Source organism: Pollachius pollachius, assembly GCF_949987615.1.
Source record: "Pollachius pollachius genome assembly, chromosome: 10".
Classification (NCBI taxonomy): domain Eukaryota; kingdom Metazoa; phylum Chordata; class Actinopteri; order Gadiformes; family Gadidae; genus Pollachius; species Pollachius pollachius.
Window position 1 is genome coordinate 8,474,578 of NC_136943.1, and position 27,101 is coordinate 8,501,678.

The following is a 27,101-nucleotide window of genomic DNA, read 5'->3' on the forward strand; positions in this document are numbered from 1 at the left end:
GCACAATTTGCAGTTGGATATTATACTCCGAAAGCGATGAGTAAACAACGTCTAGACTGTCCTGCCCTCTGAGGAGTAGATTGACATTTCAAAAATAGGCCTGTACAGTAGTTTGGTAAACATAAGTAGGCCTATCACATAAATATAATACTGGACATACTTTAAAAACATGCCAATCCCAAGGAGTGAAACGGTATGATGTGCCTGCATAAAGTTTGATAAATGTGAATCTCCACTGATATCTCCACGCACCCCATCCGTCTCTTTCACTCGTGCAATGTCCTGCGTGCCGCTGGAACTGATTGTGTTTTTTTTGTGTTGCTAGCTGGACCAAGTGAGGTAACGTTTGCCAGCACATCTACATCTGTTAACAAACACTAAAAATATGTTCAACAACATCTTGGCTTTACACTCCTCCATCAGGATGAGATGAATGTGCTGCACCTGTCTCAGCCCTGTTACCCCCACACACCCCTCTTTTACACACACACACACACACAGACACACACACACACACACATACAAAAACACACACAGACACACAGACACAGACACACACACACACATGAACACACACACACACAACCACACACACACACACACACACACATACATACATAAACACATACATAAACATATACACACACACACACATACAAAAACACACACAGACACACACACACACAGACACACACACACACGCACATGAACACACACACACACACACATACATAAACACACACATAAACATATACACACACACACACACACACACACACGCACAACTCTCCCACCTCATCTCTGGCAGGGAAGAGACTGTTTCAACCCAAAAGTATTTGCTCCCATAACATCAAACGAAGTCTGAGGGTAAAAATTAAGGTCCTGACATGAAAACAAATGTGAGGTTTTCGTGTTTTTTTTTCCACATTAGGGCCCTGCTCTGATGCACATTGTCAGCAGTGAGCAAACCTTAAATTCCCCAAATCACTTGAGTCAATTAAAATGTCCCTAATCTACCGCTCATTGATGTCAATGAGAGGAATTGTTTAATGTCTGAGAGCACGCAAATAAGAAAACGCCATCTGTTACCAACCTATTTGCTGAACACACTTTCAAGGTTCTCGTGCGCAGGCATCCTTACACAATCATCCATAACGTCAAATCACTCTTAGTGGAAAATGAGCCTCAAATAGCGACCTCATAAGCGAACAGGCTACGAATTTGCTTGAGTCAACAGCAATTGGGGATGGGGTGATGCTGATGGTGATGATGGTGTGTGTGTGTGTGTGTGTGTGTGTGTGTGTGTGTGTGTGTGTGTGTGTGTGTGTGTGTGTGTGTGTGTGGGGGGGGGGGGGGGGGGGGGGGGGGGGGGGGTTACCTGCGTCAGATGCTGATGCTGCCTTGATTACAGATCCTCAAAGAGAATTGATCCACGCAAGGCCAGAGCATTGACTCAGAGTTGACTCCGCACTTCCCTGTGATACCTCGGAATGTCAGAGAATGGAAAAACATCTTCTCCGTCATTCCGCTAAAGATGACTTACATAACCCCCCCCCCCCCCCCCGTTTGAACTTTCTACTTTAATTAGCTAATGTATCTCCATTTGTCATAGCGTGACATTGCATGATTCTCAGGGAATCAGAGACTTGCTGGCCGTAGGCCGTGGAGATGGGAGGGCTAGGAGTGGGTGGGAGGGGAGGGGTGAGGGGGGTAGGGGGAGACATCAGCACCCTCTAGTGACCGCTGGTCGTCCATGGATACAGCGATACACATTTCCTCACAATGATATTTCTTGTTTCTGTACTTCTCAGAGCTGGCAAATTGAGAGGGGGTTAGATTGTGAGCTTGTAAAAGGTGGGTGATGGCGGTGACACGGACTGGGCGTCTAGAGCTGAAATTGCTTTATGCCTGCTGATGACAGTAGTGTAAACTGTTGATTTTATAATGAACGACTCGTCTGGTCCAGCACATTTGGACAAAAATAGATTTGCAAAGCATTTTTATAGACTATTCTCGAGATGTATTTTCTCCATCGCATGGTCCAGCAAGTGGGGGACAATCAGTCAAAGTAGCAGGTAGAAAAATGAAGGATATATTTGGCTTTTCTTTGAAATCCAGCAACTAAATATAAAGAGGGGGGGGTAAAGAGTTTGCGTCAGTGCGAAGATATTCTAAGATACAGAACGCCTGGCCCTTTTCACCTTTCTGTAACTGACCCGGCATCAGTATGTCACTGTCTCCTCAGCTAAACAAATTAGAATGTTTGATTCATCAATGTTTATATGAGAGAGAGGTATTCAATTTCAAACACAAGTAGGAGAGGGAGAAGGAGGGAAAACGAGTTCGCAGCCATAACAAGATCAGAAAGGAGTTGGAAAGAAAGAAAGAAAGAAAGAAAGAAAGAAAGAAAGAAAGAAAGAAAGAAAGAAGTGGGCAAGAGTAAAGAAGAGGTGAAGGATTATAGAATAGAACGAAAGGGAGAGAGAAAATAAGGAGTTAATAGGAAAGGCAGAATGAAGACAGAAGGGCAAAAGAGAGGAGAGGAAAAAGACAAAGTGGTGAAAAGAGAGAGAGAGGAGGGAGGGAGAGAGAGAGTGGGGAGAGCGAGAGAAGGGAGGGGGAGAGGGAGGAGGGAGGGAGAGAGAGGAGGGAGGAGGGAGGGAGAAGGGAGGGAGAATGGAAGGAGAGAGGAGGGAGGGAGGGAGAGAGAGAGGAGGGAGGGAGAGAGAGAAGGGAGGGAGAGAGTGTGGGGAGAGTGAGAGAAGGGAGGGAGAGAGGGAGGAAGAAGGGAGGGAGAAAGAGAAGGGACGGAGAGGGAGAGAGGAGGGAGGGAAAGAGAGATAGAGGAGGGAGGGAGAAGGGAGGGAGAGAGGAAGGAGGGAAAGAGAGAGAGGAGAGATGGAGAGAGAGCGGTGGGAAGGAGAAGGGAGGGAGAGAGAGGGGGGGAGAGCGAGGGAGAGAGGACGGAGGGAAAGAGAAAGAGAGCGGAGGGAGGGAGAAGGGAGGGAGAGAGAGAGGTGGGAGGGCGAGAGAGAGGGACAGAGCAGCTGGATTGCCATGTAAATAGCTGTGCAGATAGGTAGGCTTGGGCGCCTGGCCAAGGGTTCTACAAAGGCCTCCTAACATCTGTTCCAGGGTTGATTCCTGCTCCATGTTGTAGTAAGAATAATAGTCTGATTCTGCAGCGCCTGATCTCTCATCAGACAGGCTCATGATCATGCATACACACTCGTCTGAGTGCTAATGTCAGACTACAGACTCTTCCAGTGCTGAGAACCCCAGAGTAAGCTGTTATTACGCCACACTTCAATCAGTGCCGAGGCGCACGGACAGGTGGAACGTCACTCACCAACAGATCCTTCTTTTTTTTTTTTTTCGGGTGGGTACTCCAGCTCGTTTTTATTCATTGCTGAATCGTGAGGATCATACGATTTGTCAAGCGTGAGCAGGAATATTAAAGTCCTGTTGAACTGCTCGGAAGACGGGCCTGCATAAACTCTGGCTGGGCGGGAAGAAAGTGTTGTTTTGGTGAGGAACACCGGAGATTAGCATACCTGCGTATGCTAATGTTGTGCCGAGCTAAGATGTGAGAATAAATCAGCATCGTTTTTCCTCTGTTGTCCCTCCCAAAGTAGAGCGAGAGGAGAGGATATGGTTTGTCTGCTTTATGAATCAATCAATTGTCTTTACCTACAAGTCAACATGTGTGTGTGAGCATGACAAACTTAGCCACAGCTACGTCTGGAAACTCAGATGAACAGAAACACAAATAAAGATCTTTTTTTATTGGACAGCTCTTGTGAATCTTTATTTTAGTTTTTTTTGCTCTTCTCCCACAAACACATGAAAGCAATTTGTACCATAAATGTTGGTTTTACAGTGTGTTCGTTGTTGAGTAAACCAGTGGCTCCTTGACCCGGCCGGCAAGGGAGAGGGGGGGGGGGGGGCTCCATTTGTTAGTGCTTGACAGCAAAGCAAAACAAATTAATTAATGAACACTGTAAACGGGGTGGTAATGGGGGAGGGGTTGCGAACTTTGGTGCTGAAACATTACACCATTACCCAAATTCACATGCGTCTGGGTGTACTCGATCCTGGACCACCACAGCAAACCTCCCCCCCCTCCCCTCAGAGGCCCCCCCCTCCCCGTGCGACCCAGCGCCGTGCGCAGGGCGTCCTTGAACAAGGCCAAGGGACCACCTGCGTGAAAGGGGAGACCCTCTCTGTTATGTCTCTGGTAGGGAATGAAATAACATGGAATCCAGCTCTGCAAATAACTCATAGCAAAGATCATTTTCCGCATGCCGCTTGACAAAAGGTAAAATAAGAACAGATGATACCCTCTCTGTCTCTTGGGGAGTGGGGGTTTGGGGGGGGGGGGGGCGGGATATGGGTCTGCAGAACCGAACCCCGGCGCCCTTCAGCAAACAAGTCGACATCTCGCCGTCCGCTCCCTCGTACCACTAGGAAGGCCGCTGTCGGCGACCTCTGACCCCTCCGGCGGTCTCGTCCACCGGGGAGGGGGGGTTGAGGGGGTCCGGCTCTTGTCTGTGATCTCCCCCGCCGCCGACAGAACGTCAGGCCGTTCCTCATGCCCTCACTTGGCCGAGGGGTTAAGCAGGCGGCGAGTGGGGAACCCGATAGCAGATCTGTGGGGGAGGGGAGGGGAGGGAGGGAGGGAGGGAGAGCGGGGGTGGCGGGAGGTTGCACCCCGCCCAGAGGTGGCCGGTCGGATGAAGGAATGTTCCGGGGTTCTGAGGCGCGTCCACGCCGTGCGGTGGGCCCCGGGAGAGCATCCTTGGAACAGGCCGGCCAGCGAAGGCTGAACTCATTACGGATACCTGGCCTAATCATAAGACAGCCGATACGGTGGAAGGGCTCTATGGAGGGATGACTCAAAATAGACGTGCCCCTCCATGGCACTCCCTTGGCGAGACGGGGGGGACGGCGGGGCAAAATTGACACCCGTTTCTTTATGTAAACCATATTGGTCTTTGGGTTTCGTGCAAGCCCCGCTCGCTCCTCTGAAGAGGATACATGTGAAGTTTGTTGAATCCAAATAAACAGGTGAGGCGCTTATTAGACCCCAATTCACATCGCAAGTGTAACCTCGTTTTCAATCGGAGCCCCCTCGCTCCGGGACTCACGGGAGAGCGACTTCAAAGCCCCAGCCGTGCTCTTGAGGTCATTATCTTCGTTCCTATATCCTCGGCAGGTTCTCGGCATATGGGAACATTTTACCTCCAGATTTTTTTTTTGTTCCCAGCCATAAATCTGCCGTGTCAACTATAAAATATAGCTGACCAGCAACAGATGTAGCTCTAATAGCTACAGAATATCTAAATCAGGACTTTACCACCTTTTGATTTTCATGCTTTGGCCATCCAGTGCTCAGCCATGTTCTGAAGAGACTGTGAGCGACACAATGGCACTCTGGAGAAAGGTTTGTGCGGAGGTACCGGAGTTGTTTTTCGGTTACAATTGGTCTCACAAATCTGACTTTAAATAATTATTTAAACTCTGATTTGAGGTACTAGATATCAATCCAATGTCTGATTTGTGGGACTAGATATTCATCATAAATCTGATTTGTGAGAATAGCTATTAATCTGAAGTCTGATGGCAGATGAGCTCAAATCCGGTTGAATGGGGCGTTTCCCTTTCTCTCACTTCATCATCACATCGCTGAAAGTCCAGTCATAAACTTTAAAAAAAAAGAAAAGTCACCATTTTAAAGCAAAACTGTGTCGATTGGCCACTGTAGAAATACAATTGTTTAAATCCCCTTCTGGAAGCTTTAAGCATGTGAATTTGCTTTCTTTGGTAGAATATATCCATAAGGAAACAGGAAACAAGGCGTTACTCCGCCCTTTGCAGTTCCTGGTTTCCTGCCCATGTTCAGAGCCTTCTATCAGAAGTCGAAGTTGTGTTATAGGACTGCTGGATCCGAGATTACATTCATATTCATATGACAATTAATATAATTCCTCAATCTCCCTCTCTCTCTCTCTCTCTCTCCCTCTCTCTCTCTCTCTTTCCCCCCCCCCCCCTCTCTCTCTCTCTCTCTTTCTTTAATCCATATACTTGCAACCCCTGAGCTGAGACGAATCCACCCTTTCATCCGTTTTTTTTTCCTTTTTCCCCTTTTGCAGCGCGGGTCCTGGTGTCTCTACGCAACAAAAGCCTGACCATCCCTGACTCTTCGTCAACCCCTGGCTCAATCCATCACCCGGAGGCCCCTGGACATCCATCAAGCCCACCACCTTTCATATCCAGCACCAGCTGAAAGCCACTGTCCCCTCTGTGACTTCAATACCACTATGACACGCCCATGAGATTTATAGTGGCATAATTAGTAGCTTGGAGAAAGCATGGCCCCCAGTAGGACTACTCCCATGGGTCACTAATACTGCAACCCCACACAAACACACACACACACACACACACACACACGCACGCGCACACACAAACACACAAACACAGAAATACACACACGCACACACACACACACATATACTCACACGCACACTACCATGACATCTGCCTCCCAACGAACAGCGCTGTCAAAGCAATAAGTGGATCATGTCGCCAAGCGCCTTAAATGCTGATTTGCATTTCTCTCTTTAAAAAAAAAATCCTCATCAACCCTGTATGCAATAAATCAAGATGGAAACGGGTCCATGTAATAAGCATGTTACCAGAGAAAGGCATCAAAGCGTTCCGGTGCCTTTAGTTTGCGCACGTTTCCTTCACACCGACTAACTCCTATTGTAGCTATTATTACCGCAGCCCTCATGAAAGTATTACTGTGTTGTTGAATCTTGTCCCCTCCTGTAACCACGGTACACTGCGTACTCTTTCGGAAGGCCAGCGCCGCCTCCCAGCCGGTGAGTAAGACCTGAGGTTACCGTCTCCTCTCTACCCCCCAGCCCGAGGAAGGGGTTTTCCACCAAAACTGTTTGTAGGAGGTCTTACGACAACACGTCCAACGGTTAAATCGCGTTATGGATGTATCCAGCTCACCGCACCGCCCCGGCCCGGCTGCTGTCACCCATGTCTCAGGAGCGGTGAACTAATTAAAACCCTCCCCAAAGTTTGTTTTCATTTCATTTCTAGAACGAAATCATGGCCTGACAGAAATGAGAGTGTCTATCCGCACCGGGGGGAAGAACGAGTCGGGGCCTGTTTTACCCATTGTGCACATAAATTATATGAAAATCCCCCATTCAATCATAAATTATACCCATTATTCATTATTCCAGTTACGGCACACTGGCCGTGTGCGCTTTCAAGTCCGCCACTTAAGCGTGATAGCACAGCTCAGGCAGGCTGCACCTGGAACATCAACACCCTGACATCAGCGGGCGATGGCTGGCCTGCCCCGGCTGACAACTGGAATTAGAACAACAACACACCTGACTAAGGTCTGACAGCACAGAGAGCGCACGGTTGGTCTCCCGAGAGAGGTTCAACTCAGGGAGGGCGAAGCTAAGGAAATAGCGATCGTTTATGAATCGCTCTCTGTTGATAGATTGAGGGGTTTTGATGAACCTCGGAGGCGGTGGTGGTAGCTCGGACAGGAGCCAGATAACGTGGATGTGGAGGGGGGAGGGTGCCTTTTTTTCGATGTGTATCAGGAGGAGGGTTTGACTGGGTGAAGGTCTACTCCTGATGCATAGCCAGGATACACTGGGGAGGGCAAATATGCAAGTATATACTGCATGAAGAGCAGACGCCATCATAAATCCATATCCATAATAATGCAAAAACATACGGGAAAGTGAGCCATGTTGCAGAAGCACTTCTGTGTTACATTCTTCCCAAACCAGTCAATGCAACAACAAAAAAAAGTACAGCCTGATGAACGAAATCAGACTCCCCTCCACCATTTTTGACAAGTGCAAGTCATAAGCGTGTGGATTAATGTTGGACTGTAATACAAGCGGTCCGTAGCTGCCAGGAGCAGAGTATAAGCCATGCTACAGACGGGGCGAGTGAGCACCTGCTTGCATTGAAGAGGAGGAGGGGATAATGCTTTCATAAAAAGTTCGGGTTGCAGAAGATTGCGCTGTGGAATAGCTCTGTAGGATATTGTATAGAGTATTGTGTAGAGTATTTTTGCTCCGACCTATACACACACACACAGACGCACACGCACACGCACACACACAGTAGTTAAACTTAGTCTGTCTGACAATATGCTTTCTTGAGAAATATGTCCGAGTGACTTTTTTGTCCTACAAGAGCGAGAACGGAGCCCTCGTCCGCGCATCACTGAACCGGTGCCTAAATACTAAACGTTATGGATTGACTTTGTCAACGATACAACGTGCACGAGCATGTTTGCCTTTCCCATCCTTTCCTGGGCTGTCCTGTTTGGTTTTCTCCACCACAATGATGCTCTTTCCATTTTTGATCCGGTGAATGATGGTGATGATGCGCCAGGGATCACGCAGTGCACGGTTTCCCCTCGCCTCTGGGTAAGCTATGTGGAGGCTTTATCAGACATTCTCCAACCTCAGGCAGGAGGGGGTAAGGCCACGGCGCGCAGGAGCAGTACGAGGATTCCTCAGTCAGTTTGGATTTGTTTGGTATGAAGAGACTCAGGGCTCGCAGACCGGCAGCGCAGAACTGGGGGAGAGACAGTGCACCGTCCGTGTTAACCGTGCAAGTCCACATTTTTAGTTAGAAAACTGATGCTCGTATAAGAAAGGGATGCCAGCCAGGCGTGGCTTGCATTTGAATATCCAATGTGAGAATGCCCGGGGAGGATGTATATAACGGGGTCTTTTCCATCAGATAAACAGAGTTATCAAACTGATTAACACAGCGGATGACGATTGATGAAGAGGACTGTGCGGATTGACCGATAAGTGGACGCGGCGCACCGGGCATGCTTCGTGCGTAGCCTACATGGATTGGACTTTTGAAGTTTTTTCCTCTCCAGAGTCAAGTACATGAAGTACATGAACAATCGCTTTAATACGTGTTGAGCGTTTAACACCATGGCAGAGGTCGGAGGTTTCCTGGGCACGATTGATTTGGATTTACAAACTTTCCCTTCACTAGGAACTATGCCATTACCGGAAACGTCGGTGGGCTTGAATGAACGGCTGGGACAGATCGAAGGGAGGCTTCAACGAGGTTCGCTGACGGATTTTGGTCACCTTAGAGGGATCCTGCGACGGCGGCAGCTGTACTGCCGAACAGGCTTTCAGTTGGAGATATTTCCCAACGGAACGGTGCACGGGACCAGACAGGACCACAGCAGATTCGGTGAGCTCCGCGGCGATTTGGCCATTTACGCACCGCTCACGCACAGCAGCACCAGGCACATTATACTATTTTATTGGATTTGCCTAATACCACAATTTATTTGATGAAGTACTTTTTTATTTGTCTTTTTCTGTTGAACAGAAAGGGTGCATCTTGACTCGCAGCGAGATTTTAGAGTAAGGAGTTTCCCCCAATGAAAAAAATAATGTCCGCGGGGGCTGAATGGTTGAAGTTCACAACAGCAGTGTGCAGCGAGAGGGGGAATCAAACCTTTTCCCGGGCGGCCTCGCTGCGCTCTGGGCGCAGGTGTCTCTCCTCAGTCGGTGACGCGCGGTGCGCAACGAGGGGCCATGCGTCCTTGTCGCCGCGCGCCCTTCTCCCCAAGGCAACCGGTTCACACCCGGTTCACACCCAGCTCCCCCCCCCCCCCCCCCCCCCCCCCCCCCCCCTTTCCATCCTTATACTGTAAATCATTCGACTTATGGTTTACATCAGAATTATAAACAGATCAGATCAGGTGCACATGTATTACGCTATCAGCCAAAGTCCCTTCGCAGGTGCAGCCATGCGTTCTGGCTGGCGGTACGGGGGGGGCTGGGGCATTTCCACTGAGGATTGTTATTATCCAAACAAAATGTTTACTGTGCGAGGTATTCATCCAAAAACAAGGCGCTCTATGGGTTTGGGTGGTCCATGTGTTGCAAAACACTGTCAGAGGAGTGAGAAGTGCATTGGTCTGATTGAAGGGCAATGAAACCAACTATGTAGCTGCAAGCCGCACAAATTAGAGGCTTCCTCTGTGTCATTCTCTGGCAGGAGATGCAGTCGGAGGCACGGGGACCAGGTGTCCGTATTGTTCGTGCCATTCGAGGCATCCAGCTGTCGTCTCTTGATCGAACAGCCCTTTGCATCCCAGTGCGAGGGAGTTCATATGAACGACGTCAAAAGCCCTTAATTATACAGATTTGGAACTCGGCAATTCCTCTTAAGAGCAGACGAGTTGTTCCCTTTGCCCGCTCCTTCCTCTGAGTCAGCGTTCCTACAGCTCCTTTACCAGTAACCTTACGCATCTTACATTTCCAGTCAGAACCATTTCAAAGACAGGACTATTTATAGACGATGGAATGGGATTTAGTGAACAGATCGGTGCTCTTTAGTCTAGACCGCAGCTCCAAAAACAACTTTTTAATCTTGTGTGAGAGGTCGTGATAGGGCAGATGTCTACTTCACCCTCTCTGACATCGGATTATCTAATAACCAGGTCGACAATGTTCTCACCAGCAATTTCAGCAAGTTCATGATGTGACCTTGAGTAAAAAAGTTTTTTCCCAAACCAGTATGCTAAATAGTTATAGATACAAATTCAACATGTACCTTTTTAATAAAGGGTATTGACTTGACACAGAAAAAGTGAAGAAACCCATAGTTTGAACATGTTCTATCATCTATATCATCTGCAGTATAGTAAAGTGTGTGTTTGTGTTTGTGTGTATGTGTGTGCGTACATATGTGTGTATGTGTGTGTTTGCGTGTGTCTGTGTGTGTGTGTGTGTGTGTCTGTGTGTGTGTGTGTGTGTGTGTCTGTGTGTGTATGTGTGTGCGTCTGTGTGTGTATGTGTGTGCATCTGTATGTGTGTGTGCGTCTGTGTGTGTGTATGTGCGTCTGTGTGTGTGTGCGTCTGTGTGTGTGTGCGTCTGTGTGTGTGTGTGTGTGTGTGTGTGTGTGGCTTGGCCCGCAGGTATCCTGGAGTTTATCAGCCTGGCGGTGGGGCTGGTGAGCATCCGAGGGGTGGACGCGGGACTCTACCTGGGCATGAACGAGAAGGGAGATCTCTATGGGTCGGTAAGTCAAGCCCCCATCGCTCTACCGTTACAGCCGTCTCCCACCCACCCACCCACACACACATTACATGTACAGACACACACACACTCACACATAGACAGAGGTAAAGACACACACACACACACACACACACACACACACACACATAACGACATACACACACTCACATGTGCAGACACACACACCTGCACAGACATGTAGCCACACACTCACACATAGGCAGAGGAGGCGACACACACCACACACACCTACACTGAGACGCACATGGACTGACACACACACACACACACACACACACACACACACAGACACACAAACACATACTCTTACATTTATCATGCCACAAACTTCATTTGGATATCGTCAGAGAAAAATCGCCGTCATAACATCCTAACATCATATTATGGTCTTGGATCACCGAGACCAAAATAAAAGTGTGTGTTATCTGGGTTCCCACATGCGGAAGATGAGAAACACACTGCGAGACAAAACAAACACCCCCTTTTGAGTAAGTCACGTATAACCTGACCTTAGGTACAAAGATAGATATATATATTATAACCATAATGATCAGCGACAACAGGGACAGACAAAACTCAGGTCTACCAGGAAGGTGAAACAGCAAAAAATGGATTTGAGCTAATCCACTTTGCACATGTGCAGTAGAAGAGAGGAAATAGGCCTCTTCATTTAGATTTGAGATATGCTCAAATATTTACATATTCTTTCCCGACTGGAGATGGGAACTTTGAGAGGTTACTTCGGATGTTGCTGTTAGAGCCTAAACTAACCGGGGTGAGATTCTTTGAAAACAGGACGTGAAACGTTAAATATAGAAATGTCTTGACCTTGTTTTTATATATTTTTCAACATCATCGACAACATTTGATTGTAACTCTTTGACCCTCTTACTCTTTAAAAGGCAGATGTAGTGCCTTTCAGATGGACGAGGGATTCAGGAGGGAGAGAGGGAGAGGGAGAAAGATAGAGAGGGAGCGAGAGAGAGGGGAGGTAAAGAGAAGGAGAAAGAGAGTGGAAGAGAGAGAACAAGATAGCGAGGGGAGGAAGAGAGAGAGAGAGAGAGAGAAAGAGAGAGAAAGAGGGGGCGGGGATTAAAGGCGGAGAAAGAAAGAGAGGGAGAGACAGACCAAGACAGAGAGACCCAGAGAGAGAGGACGGGATGGGGGTGGGGGTGAAGACGGGACGGGACGGGGGGGGGGGGGGGGGGGGGGGGGGGGGGGGGTGGTAGGGTGGGCTAGTTATCCATATCAGGTGTCCCGGGGTACCTCACATGGGCCCCCAAATCTCAGACTTTACCTCCGTCTCAGAAGCAAAGGGAAGAAAGGAGAAAGAATGAAATCCCGCACCTGACCGAACCACCTGACCCGACAGACGGAGAGAGAGCGGAGACGTGAATGCACGACTGTGGGATTCCACAACGGCGGTCTTGCAGCAGTTAGGAGCCGCGCGACAAACGTTTGATCTTAAGGAGTTTCTGTGTGTGTGTGCGTGTGTGTGTGTGTGTGTGTGTGTGTGTGTGTGTGTGTGTGTGTGTGTGTGTCCCTGCCTGCGCGCATATGAGGACCTGTGACTGCATGCATGTGCGGTTGTGTGTGAGCATGTGCGCCTGTGCGAGTGTGAGTGTGTGCACGTATGTGTACATGAGGCTACAGCGAGCCCCAGTCATGCGGTCCCAGAGCTGTGTTTACACACAACACATGACCGCACAGCCACAGCGCAGAGCCGGACAAACTAATTGACAAGACTGTCAATGGAATTTCTTTCGGCGAGCACAAACTTTTCACAGCAGCGGCAGCAGCAGCAGCGTCCCAAAAGAGTCTGGGACGCTGCTGAGACACACACAACACTCGGTGAAGCTATTAGCGGCTCTCTGGGAAGAGATTGTCTGACCGCAGCCATTAATCTCTGCGAAGAACCGGGGAGACATGTTGTCTTCCTCGGACGCCCAGAATGCTGGAGTTGGAGTTCGTTTTTACGAGGGGAAGAGAGTCTAGGAAGGGTGGGTGCACACCCAGACAATGACTTGGGATATTTATTTCATATATATATATATATATATATTCTTTTTTTTTTATTCTCCGTAACACACTGTATCCTCACCGTCTCCCAACGTGTTTGGCCTTGCGCGCACACACACACACACACACACACACAACCACGATATACACAAGTTTTTTCTTTTACGACCTCCTAAAAAATGAACCAAAAAACGGAGAAATGAAACAAAACAAACCTAACTATCCATGCGCAGCGGCTGTCGGAGAAACATCGCATGACTGCCTGGTCTTGGCACGGGGAAGTGGTTCTGGTGTCCTCCATTGTTCCCACGCGCTCCCGCAGCCAACATCTCTCTCACCTGCTGAACTCCCAGCCATCACTCATGCTGGGCTGTCAGCAGAGGCCAGGCTTCACAGCCACTCCAAGACCTGAGAGGGAGGGAGGGGGGGGGGGGGGGGGGGGGGGGGGGGGGGGGGGGGGGGGGGGGATGGAGAGAGTGATGGAGAGGGAGGGGGGAGGGAGAGTGAGAGGGAGAGAGAAAGGGAAGCGAAGAGTGAGAGGGAGGGACAGGGAGAGAGAGAGGGAAGTGAAGAGGGAGAGAGAGAAAGAGTGAGTAAGAGAGAGAGAGAGAGAGGGAAGTGAAGATGGAGAGAGAGAGAGAGAGAGAGAGAGAGAGAGAGAGAGAGAGAGAGAGACAGAGACAGAGACAGAGACAGAGAGAGAGAGAGAGAGAAGTGAAGATGGAGAGAGAGAGAGAGAAAGAGTGAATGAGAGAGAGAGAGTGAATGAGAGAGAGAGGGAAGCGAGGAGGGAGAAAGAGAAGGGGGTGAAATAGATGGAGAGGGATGCAGAGGGGGGGAGAGAGAGCGAGATAATGGAGAGGAAGTGTGTCTTGCACTGTTCTTGCTGCGTCACAGGGATGAAAATAATTCGTTGAGCACGCTGAAAGGTTAACAGGTCGAGGAGAGAGAGAGAGAGAGAGAGAGAGAGAAAGTGAGGGTGGTTTGTGCGTCAAGTGCAAATCTGATATGTACCCACCAAGTTCCACTCCTCGTCATTACAAGCACCTGCCCCAACGGGAGTTTCCAAACTGATTCCTCGATATCCCCTCTCTGACTCCCTTCCCCGGCGTGAAGTGAACAACAACGGATCGCTTGCCTCAAGCCTACAAGGCGGTGGGAAAATGATATAAATGTACACATAACATCGGCCGATGAGTCGCGGTACATCGATGTTGTGAGCCCCACTAACGCTTTGATCCCTCTGTCCCCCTTGCGCCCCCCCCCCCCCTTTCGCAGAAGAAGTTGACAGCAGAATGCGTGTTCAGGGAGCAGTTTGAGGAGAACTGGTACAACACCTACGCCTCCACGCTCTACAAGCACGCCGACACAGGCCGCCTGTACTATGTGGCGCTCAACAAGGACGGCTCGCCGCGCGAGGGCAACCGGACCAAGAAGCACCAGAAGCTCACCCACTTCCTGCCGCGGCACGTGGACATCGAGAAGATCCCGTCGGCCTACAGAGACCTGTTCCAGTATAGGTGACCAGCAACCCCCGCCCGGGGGAGGGGGAGGGGGAGGGGGGGTAGGCGGGGGGGCAAGGGGGGGGTCGTTGGAGCCCCGTGTTGTGGAGGGAGAAAGAAAGTACGGGAGACGGGGGGAGGGAAGGAGCCGGGGAAGAAGTGTGACAGAACTTTCTCCTCTTCGATCCCTCGCCAGGACGTCCCGCATACTCCCTCCCCCCTCCCCCTCCCCTCCCCCCTCCCGCCTCAGCATCCACAGCGGAAGTGTCGAGTGCGCCGCGCAACGCACTTCTCACCAAAGTAGCACTATATATATATATATATATATATATATATGTATGTGTGTGTGTGTTTGTAAGTGCGACGGAGCGGGCAACTTCCTGGACCCCTGAGTCTGCTGTGGGACCCGGGCCTACGTCCTGGCCTGCTGTTTTTTATTTATGCAGATCGCAGGTGTGGAGTTAAGTATCCTCCGGTCAAAATCTCCAGGATTCCGGACAATCTGTCATCATTGACTTTGAGGCACAGAGTCCCCGGACCTGAGCGAACCACCAGAGATAAAGGCCGTTTCTGAGGAATCACTAGAAGAAGCCGATGGGTACTTCAAACATTGTTCTTTACTTATTTTCTTTATTTTTTAAGGCTGGATATCTGCAACAGTAGCACTACCTGCTGAGCTTCAGAATACGGCTCTCACCGCAAGAACTTCCCCTGAAGGATGGACAATCAGTCTTACAGGGACTGTTAAAGATCACAGATCCAGATAATGAAGAGCCACGGCAGACTTCATATGGCTCATTTGTCATGAATGATGACCATGGAGCAGGCAAGCCAGGCCATGGGAGAGGGCAAATACCACATATTACAGGAGGAGAATAGGGTTAGCGGTCCATGAGGGTGAAAATGACACATATCATATGCGCTTAATGTGTAATAAATGTCAGCTTAGGACAGTGAGCAGTTCAAGAGTGCACATGCTTAAAAAGAAACAGATAATACCTTCCAGAAACGTTGCCGTGTTAAAGAATTAAACAACGCAAGTAGAAACGGCGAGGTGGTCAAGTTGTCTAAAACTAAAGCTGGTTAAACTGAAGGCTAAATTATGTGAAGAGATCAGGACAACCCTCGCAAACAGTTCATCTCGAAGGATTATCCCTTCCGTTTGGATCTGATTTGTTGGATGTGAGACATGAATAGGTAGATCGAAGAGCACTTACTTTAACCCCAAAGCCAGTTGGGAGTTCAATGCATGGAGCTGGAGCAGGCTTGTCCAGGGGGATTGCCAAATCATCCAGGAGGAATTCAATGTAATACATTAGGGGAAGCTCTGGGTAAAAGCACTTCTGCGACTGTGTTTTTTTGTAAATGTAACCTGTGTTTTTTGATGGCTCCTGAAAGGACTGTGACTTGTTGGATGGTCAGAGGTAAAAAAAAAAATGCAAGCAACTTGAGGTGTACATATGGGTGACGCTATTTATGAGATGTACAATATATTTATTTTATACATTCAAAGTATAAATATAAATCTATATATTTATTTATTGCAAAGACTCTATTTTGTAATGAACTTGAAGTTAACAGAACGGTAGATTCTACTGAAATTATAATACAAAATACAAAAAAATAACAAGATCAATTCGACAATAAAATTGTCCTGCTATTGAGTACTCATCGTGGAAGACTTTTTTTGCTTGGCTAAGAATCTGATGTAACAATTAAAGATATATAAAATATGTGAAGTGTGCAACGTTTTTTTATTCCATCTCCCTCTACTTGTTCTCACCCGAGAATGACCCTGACTCCAGCGATGGATGCTGGCTGACGCTCCGCTTGTGGTCGAGTTAAATTTCCAGAAAACCACGACCACGTTAAACATACCAGGGCTGTCTGACTTATTGCTTGGGGGAACAAAAAAAAGGAAAACACTTGTCCCTGGCTAGTGATGTAAGAACACGGTGCTGTACACAAGTGAAGATAGAGCCCGTGAATATTACGCTTAAATGTCATCAGAACAAAACTGCCTCTGCATTTTGCCCAAAAATGCAGACACAATATGCCCAACATAATTTTGAAAACACAGGGTATAGAGGGATAGGGCAGAACAAATGCATCTTCCTGAGAGGTGTACAATATCAAGGCAATTCGCTTCAGAAACCCTTGACGAAGTCAAATTGTAGAGGCCCTCTCAGACTCCATGCGGCCTTTCCTAAGCCTCGATCCATCCTAGAAAATCGGATTCCTCATGCAACTGGATCTCAAGCCGTAATTGAGTTTATACATCAGTGCGGATTTAGTGGCGGCGATGGTTTGGTTGGTTGAAGTATGCCCCCGAAACGATGCTCAGTTATAGCGCGGGGACTATGTCACAGGGCTTTGTTTTGTTATGACAATGGACATAAACAGCTGCACGCTACTTGTGAGCTAGCTAGCATGAATGTGCAGCAAAACCTGGAATGGTGGTGCTAATCCTGGGCTAAGAGGGTATGGGATCAACGTTTCAACATCTGCAATAGTTGTAATGTTTCTTCACTGGAAGATATCTGTAAGCTGTGAGCATAGGCTCCCCCGAGGGCCTGCAATGGAAAAGTCCAAAGACATGCAGGGGGAAAACCCTGGCAGTCTGAGAAATGAAAACAATACAGAGAAAGGGAGAGAGGTGGGGTGGTTCAATGAAAGATTGAGGAGGACGACGACAGTTGGGACAAAGGAGCTCAGTTCCCGAAATGTATTAAATGCCTCTCATTTTCAGAGAAATGTGCATTATCATCCCAAGCATTATCTCTGCCATCTAGACAGAAGACACTGCCGTGTTAACGGTAGCGATAAGGTTAGAGGATGGTGAGGATGAAAAGCTTTGGATGATAGTAAATGTCATTGTTTAAAACCTTGTATACAATTACTAAAAAAACACACAAGCGTGGGAGGTGGACATCCTTTTGGTCACTTTATTAAATGTTATATTAAATACTTATCAAGATAATAGCAGATCAGATTAATGACAAATCATGTTGGTGTATTTGCTAACATAACATTCTTAAAGCTGCTTTCACACCGCCGCACGGCAACTCGCCGCCTCCATTAATTTCAATGAGGGAATGGCGGCAGAGGGGAGGCGGTTTCAAAAGCGGCTGAAAACCAGGAAGCGGTTGCCGCCCACGTGAATGCGCAGATTTTGCCCTACCGCTCAGCTTTCCCCGTGTTGACGGCAGCAGCAGCCGCTTTCGAAAAACGCCTGGCCCTTCACACCGCCGCGCTGAACCCTCCGGCAGCGCGGCAGTTATAAGGGCGGTTGCCGCGCGGCGGTGTACAAGCACCTTAAGGTCAGAAAAAGAAAGTCTAGATTTCAATCTAGATGAAATACACTTTGTGCAATAACAGGAGCCAACACTCCCCTACGAACAAATCCATGTACGCCTCATCTTAACAGCTACACCAGGATTAATTATCAGGAGACAAGTAGGCCTGCAAGCTGGAAAAAGGTAGTGTGGGCGCCGGGGTCTGACCAGAGAGTCCAGTGCCCCCCCCCCCCTCACATATCCATGGCGTCTGGCTCAGCCAGGCTCGTCGCTGGGATCCACAGCCCCCGCTTTGACGTACATAGGGAAGCCTGGGTCTGAATGGTATGGTTCCAATTCACTTTTAGATACTTTTATTACCAGGGCGGGGGGGGGGAGGGGGGGAAAGCAGAGTAGTGTCCGACAGCTTGGCAAACCGAAAGGTGCTATGTGAGGACGAGTCCTTCCATCCTAGCTTTAGGCGCAACACAAGTGCAACAGAAACAATGAACAGGACGCACAGCGCTAATGCTAACACTTGACGACGAAGAGGATGTTACGAAAACGTTAACAGGAACTGGCAGGCAGTTTGGAAACGACACAAGCATTCCGTTACAATGTTCAGCAACAACTAATGTAAATGCCTAGAAGCGCAATTTAAAAAAGATTTTTCCATCCTCTCAAACTTCATTCCTTTAAGAATATTTTAGGAAACTGTTATAAGGCCTTAACATTTTTTTTTCTATTTTGAGTTTGTTTTTTTTGTCGTTTTATCTCCTGAGAGCAAAAATTCGCAGCACCAATAGCATTCTTCTAGCAAGTTATTGGTAATGGAATCTATAAGGGGATAAAATGGATCTCTGGTCCCACACTGATTTAGTTAGGCATTTAAAACTGTATAAAAAACAACTGAGTGTAAATAATCACAAGCCCTCGTTTAAAAGGGGAAAAAATGCAATGCCTGAAAGCATTTTTTCTTAAATACATGGAAAAAATGAAGAATATAGAACTGGAACATTAAGGCAGTATATACATAATTTCTGCAGAAATTTTGTAATACAACCCAGTCCACATGTGTCTTTGTACATTGAAAATTGTCCCGGCCTACCCTCAGTGTCTGGGACCTGGACGAGGAAGGGGGAGATCTAAGAAGGTATTATTGCAGCAAAAGTCTTTAGCACCTGTAACTGCAGATTTGTAATACGTACACTAAAGTCACAGTAAATTAAACAGGTAAATAACAGTAAATAAAAAAAGTCGTATATATTTAATTTGCATGTGTACTCTAAAGTCACAAATGTGTAACATTTGTGACAAACGTGTAACATTTGTGACTTTAGAGTACACAAAAAAAAAAATCTGCAGTTACAGGTGCTAAAGACTTTTGCTGCAATAATACCTTCATAGAGATTGGAGGGGAGGGGAGAGAGGAAGAGGGGGCGGGAGGGAGGGAGGGAGGGAGATTGAGGAGCAGTCTGCTCCTCTGTAGGGAGCAACAGGGGGCCAGCAGCCGGCCTTGAGCGCGCGCCACCCTCTCCACCACCCGGAGCCAGACGCTCTTCCTGGAGACCACGGCGCAGCAGCTGGGCTCGTAGTGGTTTCTCCGTGACACGGGTCCCGGCCGAGCTGCGGCGATCAGACGTCTGGGGGGAGGGGCCGATGGGGGGGGGGGATGTTTCCGGGAGCACATGGGGGGTGGGGGGTGGGGGGAAGTCGGGGGGTCGGTGGGGGTCGACCACTACAAGCCCTTGGAGGGCCCGGGGTTCTTGCCCATGTTCTGGTGCTGGGGCATGCCGTGGAGCTGCTGGTAGAGCCCCAGCAGCTCCATTTGGCTGAGGCTGGAGTTTCTCGTCATGCCGTTCTGCAGCTGGGCCAGCTGGTTTATGTAGGTGGCCTGGTTGACGGCCATGGCCATCTGCTGCTCCCGCATCTTGCGGTTGCTGATCACCTTCTGCACGTACATCATCAGCTGCACAGGGGGCGGGAGGGAGGAGGAGCTTAGTGGTCGGCTTTCAATGGGACTTTGTTGTGAACGCATTAGAAAGGACGGGGACGATATAGGTAAATGTGGAGTTGTTCTAAACAAGGTGGAGGTTTCTCGTCGGGGGGGGCTTACCGTCTGCTGCTTGCTAAGGACGTCTCTGTAGACGGCCTCGCGGCGCTTCATCTCCATCTCCACGCTGGTCTGCTGGCCCAGGGCCATGGACTGCACCTGGCTCTCCGTCAGGGCGGGGTTGTCCTGCCACTGTGGAGAGCAGGGATCACCCACAGGGCGTCAGACCACAGACCACCACAACCCCGTGGTCGAGCCTCAACCAACCGGCGCATGACAGGGACAGAAAGAGAACTCACCACTCGGGCGATGATGTCCTCCAGCGATTCCCGTTGTAGTGTCTTCAGCGAGTTGGTGGCTTCCATCACCTTCTGCCTGCCTTGGTTGATGAGGTCCTGGGAACACGGCCGAGGAAGGGGGGAAGACGACAGAGGAGGCTTTCAAAACATGGATCGCAGTGACAGGCACCCCTTTTCTACTACTATAGGAAACCACACAACCAGCCCCCCCCCCCCCCCCCCCGTGCATCAACAGCAGCTGGCAGAGCCGAGGTGGCTACCAACTGTTACCGCTGGCTAGCTGACCGCTGCCACAATTAGCAGCCTCTGGAATGTGAGGGTCCTTAGTGTTGGAGGGAGGGAGAGAGAGAGAGAGAGAGAGAGAGAGAGAGAGAGAGAGAGAGAGAGAGAGAGAGAGAGAGAGAGAGAGAGAGAGAGAGAGAGAGAGAGAGAGAGAGAGAGAGAGAGAGAGAGAGAGAGAGAGAGAGAGAGAGAGAGAGAGAGAGAGAGAGCGAGAGAGAGAGAGAGCGAGAGAGAGAGAGACTCATTACTCACCTCCAGCTGCTGGTTGCTCATGTTGGCCAGCGTCGCCACGTTGAAGGGGAAGTAGTTGGCTCCCATATCCATCTGGTAGCCCGCTGGGTTGTTGGTCCTCATGGAGAGACCCTGAGCAGGGGGAGACGGAGACATGAGGAGGGAGCCGAGGGAGATAGTGTCCCACATCCAGACAAACGAGCAGGATAAGTTCATGCCGCGCGGGGAGGGTGTTTAGGGCCACCAGTGGCGCGGCCGCGCCATAGGAATGCCATCGCGAGTGACTGACGAGGAGGGTGGAGGTGGTGGTGGGGTGCAGCATCCAGGCTACCAGAGTCAAGCGTAGTCTTGCTGTAACTTGAGTGAGCTCGTTTGTGTTGTGAAACCATTTCAGGACCAGATACAGGCCCCCCCCCCCCCCCCCCGGCCTTTCAAGAAAATAAACAAAACAAAGCCTTCCTTTGACTGGTGGCAGGGCTCCTTGTGCATAGACGCGCTGTACTGTAGCCTACTTGGAAGAAACTGGCCTCACTCTAGTAAAGGCCAGCAGGGTGCCAATGTATAATTTAGCCTCTGGGCTCTGAGGATCCTGCCCTGTAATCTGGCCATCCGGTCTGTGTGCGTGTGAGTGTGTCTGAGTGTGTTGAAAGGGGACATGGGATATTTGGGGCTGGGTCTAAGGGCAGGTGCCAGGGGGTAAACAGAACACCACGTCAGAACATTTCTGCTGCCTACTGGGAGGGACATGGTACGCCACACCTACTCTAATGTGATCAGATAGTCATCATCAGATAGTCCTTGCATCACTTTTACAATAAAGGACGTGCAGACTTGTTCCCGTTTCAAGGGGTTGTAGAGGTCCCCATCTCGTTTAAAATAGTGTACTCTGGGGTCAGAAAGACGTCCGACAGGGGTCTCTGTGAAAGGTTTAATTTTGATGGCAATGTGGGCCATTTGCTGATGGTAGGGTGGAGGTCAAGCTCACAATCTCTAACCGACTTTTGAAGATGGAAGAGTAGTAAATCATGACAGTGACCAGCGGGAGTTAAAGCGGTAGGCACAATGGGCTCCGCCACTTACATCCCATCGATGCTGGATTTTAGGGGCCGACGCAAATACCGATTAAGGTAGTGAACAATTATATTGATGCATCGCCGATATTCAAAATATAAATCGGATATTATTCGATATGCATAATGTGATATCCTGAGATGTTTATCCAGCCCAGAAGAGAATTTAAAAAAGGCAATTTAGTTTATAAATCAACATCACTTGTAAAAAAAAAAAATGAAATATCAAATATACAGATACAAATGGAGATAGGTCAATATCGGTGGATGACCGATATATCGGTCGGGCTCTAACCTGTTGTTTCACGTTCCTACTTGACCTCTGTTATTCAGTGCAGCGCCTACACCTCCCACCTTCTCTATTCCAACCTCGTGACTCTTGTTTTGCCTGTGATACGACAACCTCTGCTCTCACTACAGCTGAGGAACAGCAGGGGGTTGGGGGAGACGCAAGAAAAGGAGAGAAAACGTTTGCTTGTGACTCAAGAGAGAGCGAGCAGGAAAAATAATCATTAGGGTGAATTAGGCTCTAGGATTACAGAAGGAGGAGGGTGGGGGTGGAGGCTGGGGACTCCCCTCACAGTCACTCTCCTCTTAACTCCTTGTCTCCTCCATCTTCCTCTCTCTCTCTCCAAATAAACTGGACTAATTAACCATTGACTCGTTCTACAAGACAGGTTATCAGGGCCGGGGTGCAAGAAAGAAAAGGCTGAGGCGAGAAGAAGGGAAAGGAACAGAGAACGGAAGAGATGGAAGAGATGCAGCAAAAGACACCAAGACGGGTATACAGACAGGGGCGGAGAGGGAGAAGAGTCTCCCATTTCCCATGTGTCCTCTGATATTAAAGCTGCAGTCATTGATGTTCCAGAATCACACCCCAGGGTAAGGGTGTATGTAGGACAAGGGGGCCTAGGGATGACAATGGAAAATTGTCCTAGTGAAACGTATATTAGTACAAAACAAATTTTCTTTTAAAAAAAATTCAGAACACTGCGTTTAAATTCAGGTTTCTGACGGTTGACGAATAAAAAACGACTAAACCTTAAGCCCGCTTTGCTTTAGCCGTTCATATCTCGGCTCCGCTTGATTTCAGATTATCGCTTCAAAGGGCATCGATTAGACAGGGGAACAACATCAACACATGGTAGAGGCTAAGTTATCAACATAAAGACAAATGTGTGAAATTATGTTTGAACAGACTTGCGTCGGAGTACTGAAAAAACTCAACGGCCAATAGAGAGTAAGAGGGAAACATGAAGAGGGCCAGAAACATCATTGCAATGTTAGTTGAAATCAATGACATCAATGGTCCTACAACAGCATATTGGTCTACAGTGATTTCGCATTAACCATGTTCTGCTCGTCCGCTGTCATCTAAAAAAAACGGGTCCCACTGGAGGCAATTAACCCTAATGTTAATCGCAAAAGATAAAATCACACAAATAAATAAATATAAGTAATATCTAAGGCATTTCTACAGATTCCCAAAACTAAAAAACAACAACATTGTATTAGCACATAAAAGTGGTAACATCGTATCATGGGGCCCGTGACGATTGTAGGGCGGTGCCCAACCACCCCGTAGCTCCGTGCTCACCTTCTTCTCGGCCTCGTACTCGGTCCAGGCGGCCTTGCGGTCCTCCTCACTGAGGGCCTCCGACTCCTTGTGGTCCAGCAGGGAGTCGTGCTCGTGGTAGCCCACCAGGTGGTTCTTGAAGCTGTGCAGCAGTTCAGCCAGGACAGGGTCCTACAGAGGGAAGGAGGCAGAGAGAGACACCATGGTCAGTGACGTGGTAAATGGACTGCATTTATACAGCGCTTACATCCAAAGTGCTTACCAATATTGCACCCACTCATGCACACATTCCCACACCGACGGCGGAGTCAACCATGCCAGGCGACAGCCAGCAAGTCGGGAGCAGTTAGGGTTGCTCAGGCACACCTTGACACTCAGCTAGAAGGAGCCAGGGGTTCGAACTAGCAACCTTGCGGTTACCAGCCAACCCGCTCTACCTCCTGAGCTACTGACGCCCGTCGCCCCCGTCTGGGGTAAGCACTTGCCAAGCAATAAGTGGTCCTGGAGGTGATTGTTTTCGACTAGTTTCTCCGTGGTAAGGGCTTTTGGGATTTGAACCCGGAACCCGGTATCGGCCGTTTGTCAATGTTCGTAGTCTACCTGTAAGAAACCTTGAGCAAGTTTCCTAACCTATGCTTACTCCCAAATAAACATTTTGCACTAAAATTCAGAGCAAGTCACTTGGAATCCAGATCAATTACACTGAATTACCCATAAACCCAAAAACCTTTCAAAACTGCCTTTTCCTCTCTATTGGAACAGATGTATTAAAAAAGCAGTGTGGGACAAAAGTGTTGCGATGGGTTCAGCAAAAGACCGACTCAAAGACCTTTCTTTCACTCACAGAAAAATGGTCGCGTTCAGATGGCTTAACGTAATCGTTGTTTCCATGAAAACACTGTTATGGAAAACAATACCTGAGTTTAGAAACTGAAAAAAGGGTAAAAGAAAAAGAAAAAGAAAACTGAGTGCAGAGACTGGCCCCCGGTCAGACAAACATGGTTTAAATTACTCTTCAACAGCTCATGTTTGCTTGTCTTGCCTTACATTAAAATGGAAGCCTGCAATCTGGAACGACACCGTAGCAGTGTTGCATCGCTCTCCTGTACGTAGGGCTATTTGCGACCCCCCCGCTGCCCTCTGCAGTGCCTTTGATCGCCCCCCCACCCGCCCTCCCCATGCCTTCCTTTGGCTCTCCATCTCACCAGTGACAACGGGTTCGCCGCCACAAACAGAATTAATCACAGACGTCAACCGGGTTACAGGGGAGAGAACACACACACACACACACACACACACACACACACACACACACACACACACACACACACACACACGAGAAATTAAGCAGTGATTGCCGAACCAGCCATTGCATAAACAGAAAATAAACAGCCGCCCTAGACTGGGCGAAACCGGATCCCTCGGAGAGAGGAGAGAAGAGGGCCACTTGCGGACCACACAGGGGCCCCCGTGTTTTAGGGCCCCCGAGCAGCCGCAGCCAGGGAAAGATGAGACGAATGATACAGGTAGGAGCGAACAGAGAGAGAGAGAGAGAGAGAGAGAGAGAGAGAGAGGGGGGGGTGGGGGGGGTCATTCCACGCTAAGACACGAGAGCAGCCGCATGCAGCCGGGGCCCCCCGGGGACCCGGAGCATCTGAATGTGATGTACGGAGAAGCAGGAACATGTGGCGATGGGGAGCGCCGTCGGGACAGAACCGGCCCACCCCTAAACACCCAGGAGGAGGGGGGTTCCTCGGTAGCCCCCACCTCCGCTCATGAATTACAACATAAAAGCACAGAACACCCCATTGAGGAGGGGAGGGGGTTCTCTGCAGACTGAATGTTCTCCACTGCAGCGCGACTTCAAGCTCAGTTGAAGAGGTCTGAGTTCGGATTGTTGTTTTTTTTCTTTCTTCCCAAAATGTTCTGGATTTGTTGCACAATTTACATATTTTGAATAACTTGTTACTCCTTAGCATTGTGGAATGCAGTCCCATGGGGTGACAGCTGGTTGGGGAAGGGGGGGGAACAAGATAAATCTTATACGCAATGATTGATTTTCTCACTCGTGGACAAACACCCCCCCCCACCCAAAATGTTTAATTCATTTGGTCAAATTTGATGGCATGAAATAGGAGCCCTTATAGCCTACGCCTCATAATAGGCCAAAGGAACTGCAGGTCAAACAGAACAGACGCTCCCCTCCAGGAGCCAAGTGCATTCTGGGATGCCATAGTAATCCCCACTAGCAACGACTCTGGGGTGGTCCGGTCGATCTCCCGTCCTCCCTGCGTTGTTTGTGCGTGTGTGTACATGTGTGTTCTGACCCAGCACTAATGATGCTAGGTAATCGGACCTGAGCCATTGTCAATCCCAAGGAGCCAGCAGAGAAAGCCTATCGTTTTACTGCGGAGAGAGGGCTAGGGAAAGAATGAGACAGGAAGAGAAGGAACGAGACTCTGGGTGGGCAGATGCTTAGAGATGAGAAGAGGCGAATTACCGCAGTCAAAGGCGGAGTGTGTTTTTTTGGGCGAATGTCTTTGAGTGGAAAAACTGGGAATTTTGGTATTCGGCATCACTATGTGCATGTTATTGGGTGTAAAGGCAGAAGTGTGAGAAGCACCACAATAGCTGCGTTTCCATCCCCCTGCTTTTATTAAATTTTGAAGTATCGAATCAGTAAACGGTGATGGTAACACCAAAATTCGCATAAAAATCCTCTAATTTGCAAAAAAGTTTTTCCGCTCGCTTGAGGTGGTTTTTGACTTATGCGAAAGAGAGTAAATGCGTAAAATGGGAGATGGAAAAACACTTTTCGAAACAGCTGTGATGTAGCGACCATTGAACACACAGGACTGACAACGTCTTTCCGATTTCCGCATAACGACCGGCTATAGCAACCCTGCCGCCATCGACTTGTAGCGTCAATATATCCACAAGTTTCCAGGGGCGGTTACTGGGGAAACACTTCCGGTTGCCCACTACGCGCCACGCCTCAGCTGTATTTATCTGATCGGCTGGCAGGCTAGTCACATCACTCACTCTGTCACTGAATAAAATGATGGCTTTAAAAAGTTTGGGAACAACGTGTGCTGTTCGAGGGTGGTTACAACCGGACAAAACTAGTGTTTTGACCAAAAGCCAAAGAAGAAAGCAGAGAGTTTGTGCCCGAAATGGTACAGCTTCCATCGACTGCCCAATGATGAAGAGGCTAAAAGAAATTGCCTGAAGAACCTGAACTTAAAACAACCTCCAAAGTGTTGTTATTTAAACTACAAATGTAAATAGTAACACAATAACAATTTATTTATACATGTATATTACGTTTTATTTATATTTGTTATGTTTGCAACTCACAGAGTGAGGCTTATTGCCAACTGATATGTTGGTTAATTACAAAACTGTTCGAGGTACTTGGGGCAGCGATATCGTTTATTTTCTCCAAAATCATCAGCCAACCTGAGAAGCATATGTAGAAAATATTTTTTTCCAGTTGCTCTACTTGTTTGTCAGTGTAATCTTTGTCAAATGGAATTTCCAATTCTAAATGTTCCTTTTGTGTCCAGATAACCAGTTTGCAGCTCTAGACCAAGGCACATCATAGCCACTTGTGTCTAAAATAATTGAAAATACATTAAATTGGCACCAAATAATG

General features: G+C 48.6%; 2 protein-coding genes across 3 annotated transcripts in view; one reads left to right on the plus strand and one right to left on the minus strand.

The window, feature by feature from the left end:
- Window positions 1-9,005: 9,005 nt before the first annotated feature.
- On the plus strand, window positions 9,006-14,682 carry fgf16 (fibroblast growth factor 16; the record flags this gene model as incomplete). The annotated part of the gene is made up of 3 exons (XM_079744635.1): window positions 9,006-9,276; window positions 11,016-11,119; window positions 14,437-14,682. 3 exons carry the CDS (start codon window positions 9,006-9,008, stop codon window positions 14,680-14,682), a joined length of 621 nt encoding a protein of 206 aa, XP_079600761.1.
- A 2,903-nt stretch (window positions 14,683-17,585) lies between these two features.
- Window positions 17,586-27,101, minus strand: part of atrx (ATRX chromatin remodeler) — a 32,978-nt gene continuing 23,462 nt past the window's right edge. For both annotated transcript variants that reach the window (XM_079744626.1, XM_079744625.1), the window contains exons 30-34: window positions 23,468-23,617; window positions 20,822-20,932; window positions 20,288-20,383; window positions 20,052-20,180; window positions 17,586-19,904 (exon numbers count right to left, since the gene is read on the minus strand). In XM_079744626.1, the coding sequence (XP_079600752.1) occupies window positions 19,674-19,904; window positions 20,052-20,180; window positions 20,288-20,383; window positions 20,822-20,932; window positions 23,468-23,617 (717 nt within the window). In that variant the 3' untranslated portion in view covers window positions 17,586-19,673. The remainder of the gene's footprint in view (window positions 19,905-20,051; window positions 20,181-20,287; window positions 20,384-20,821; window positions 20,933-23,467; window positions 23,618-27,101) is intronic.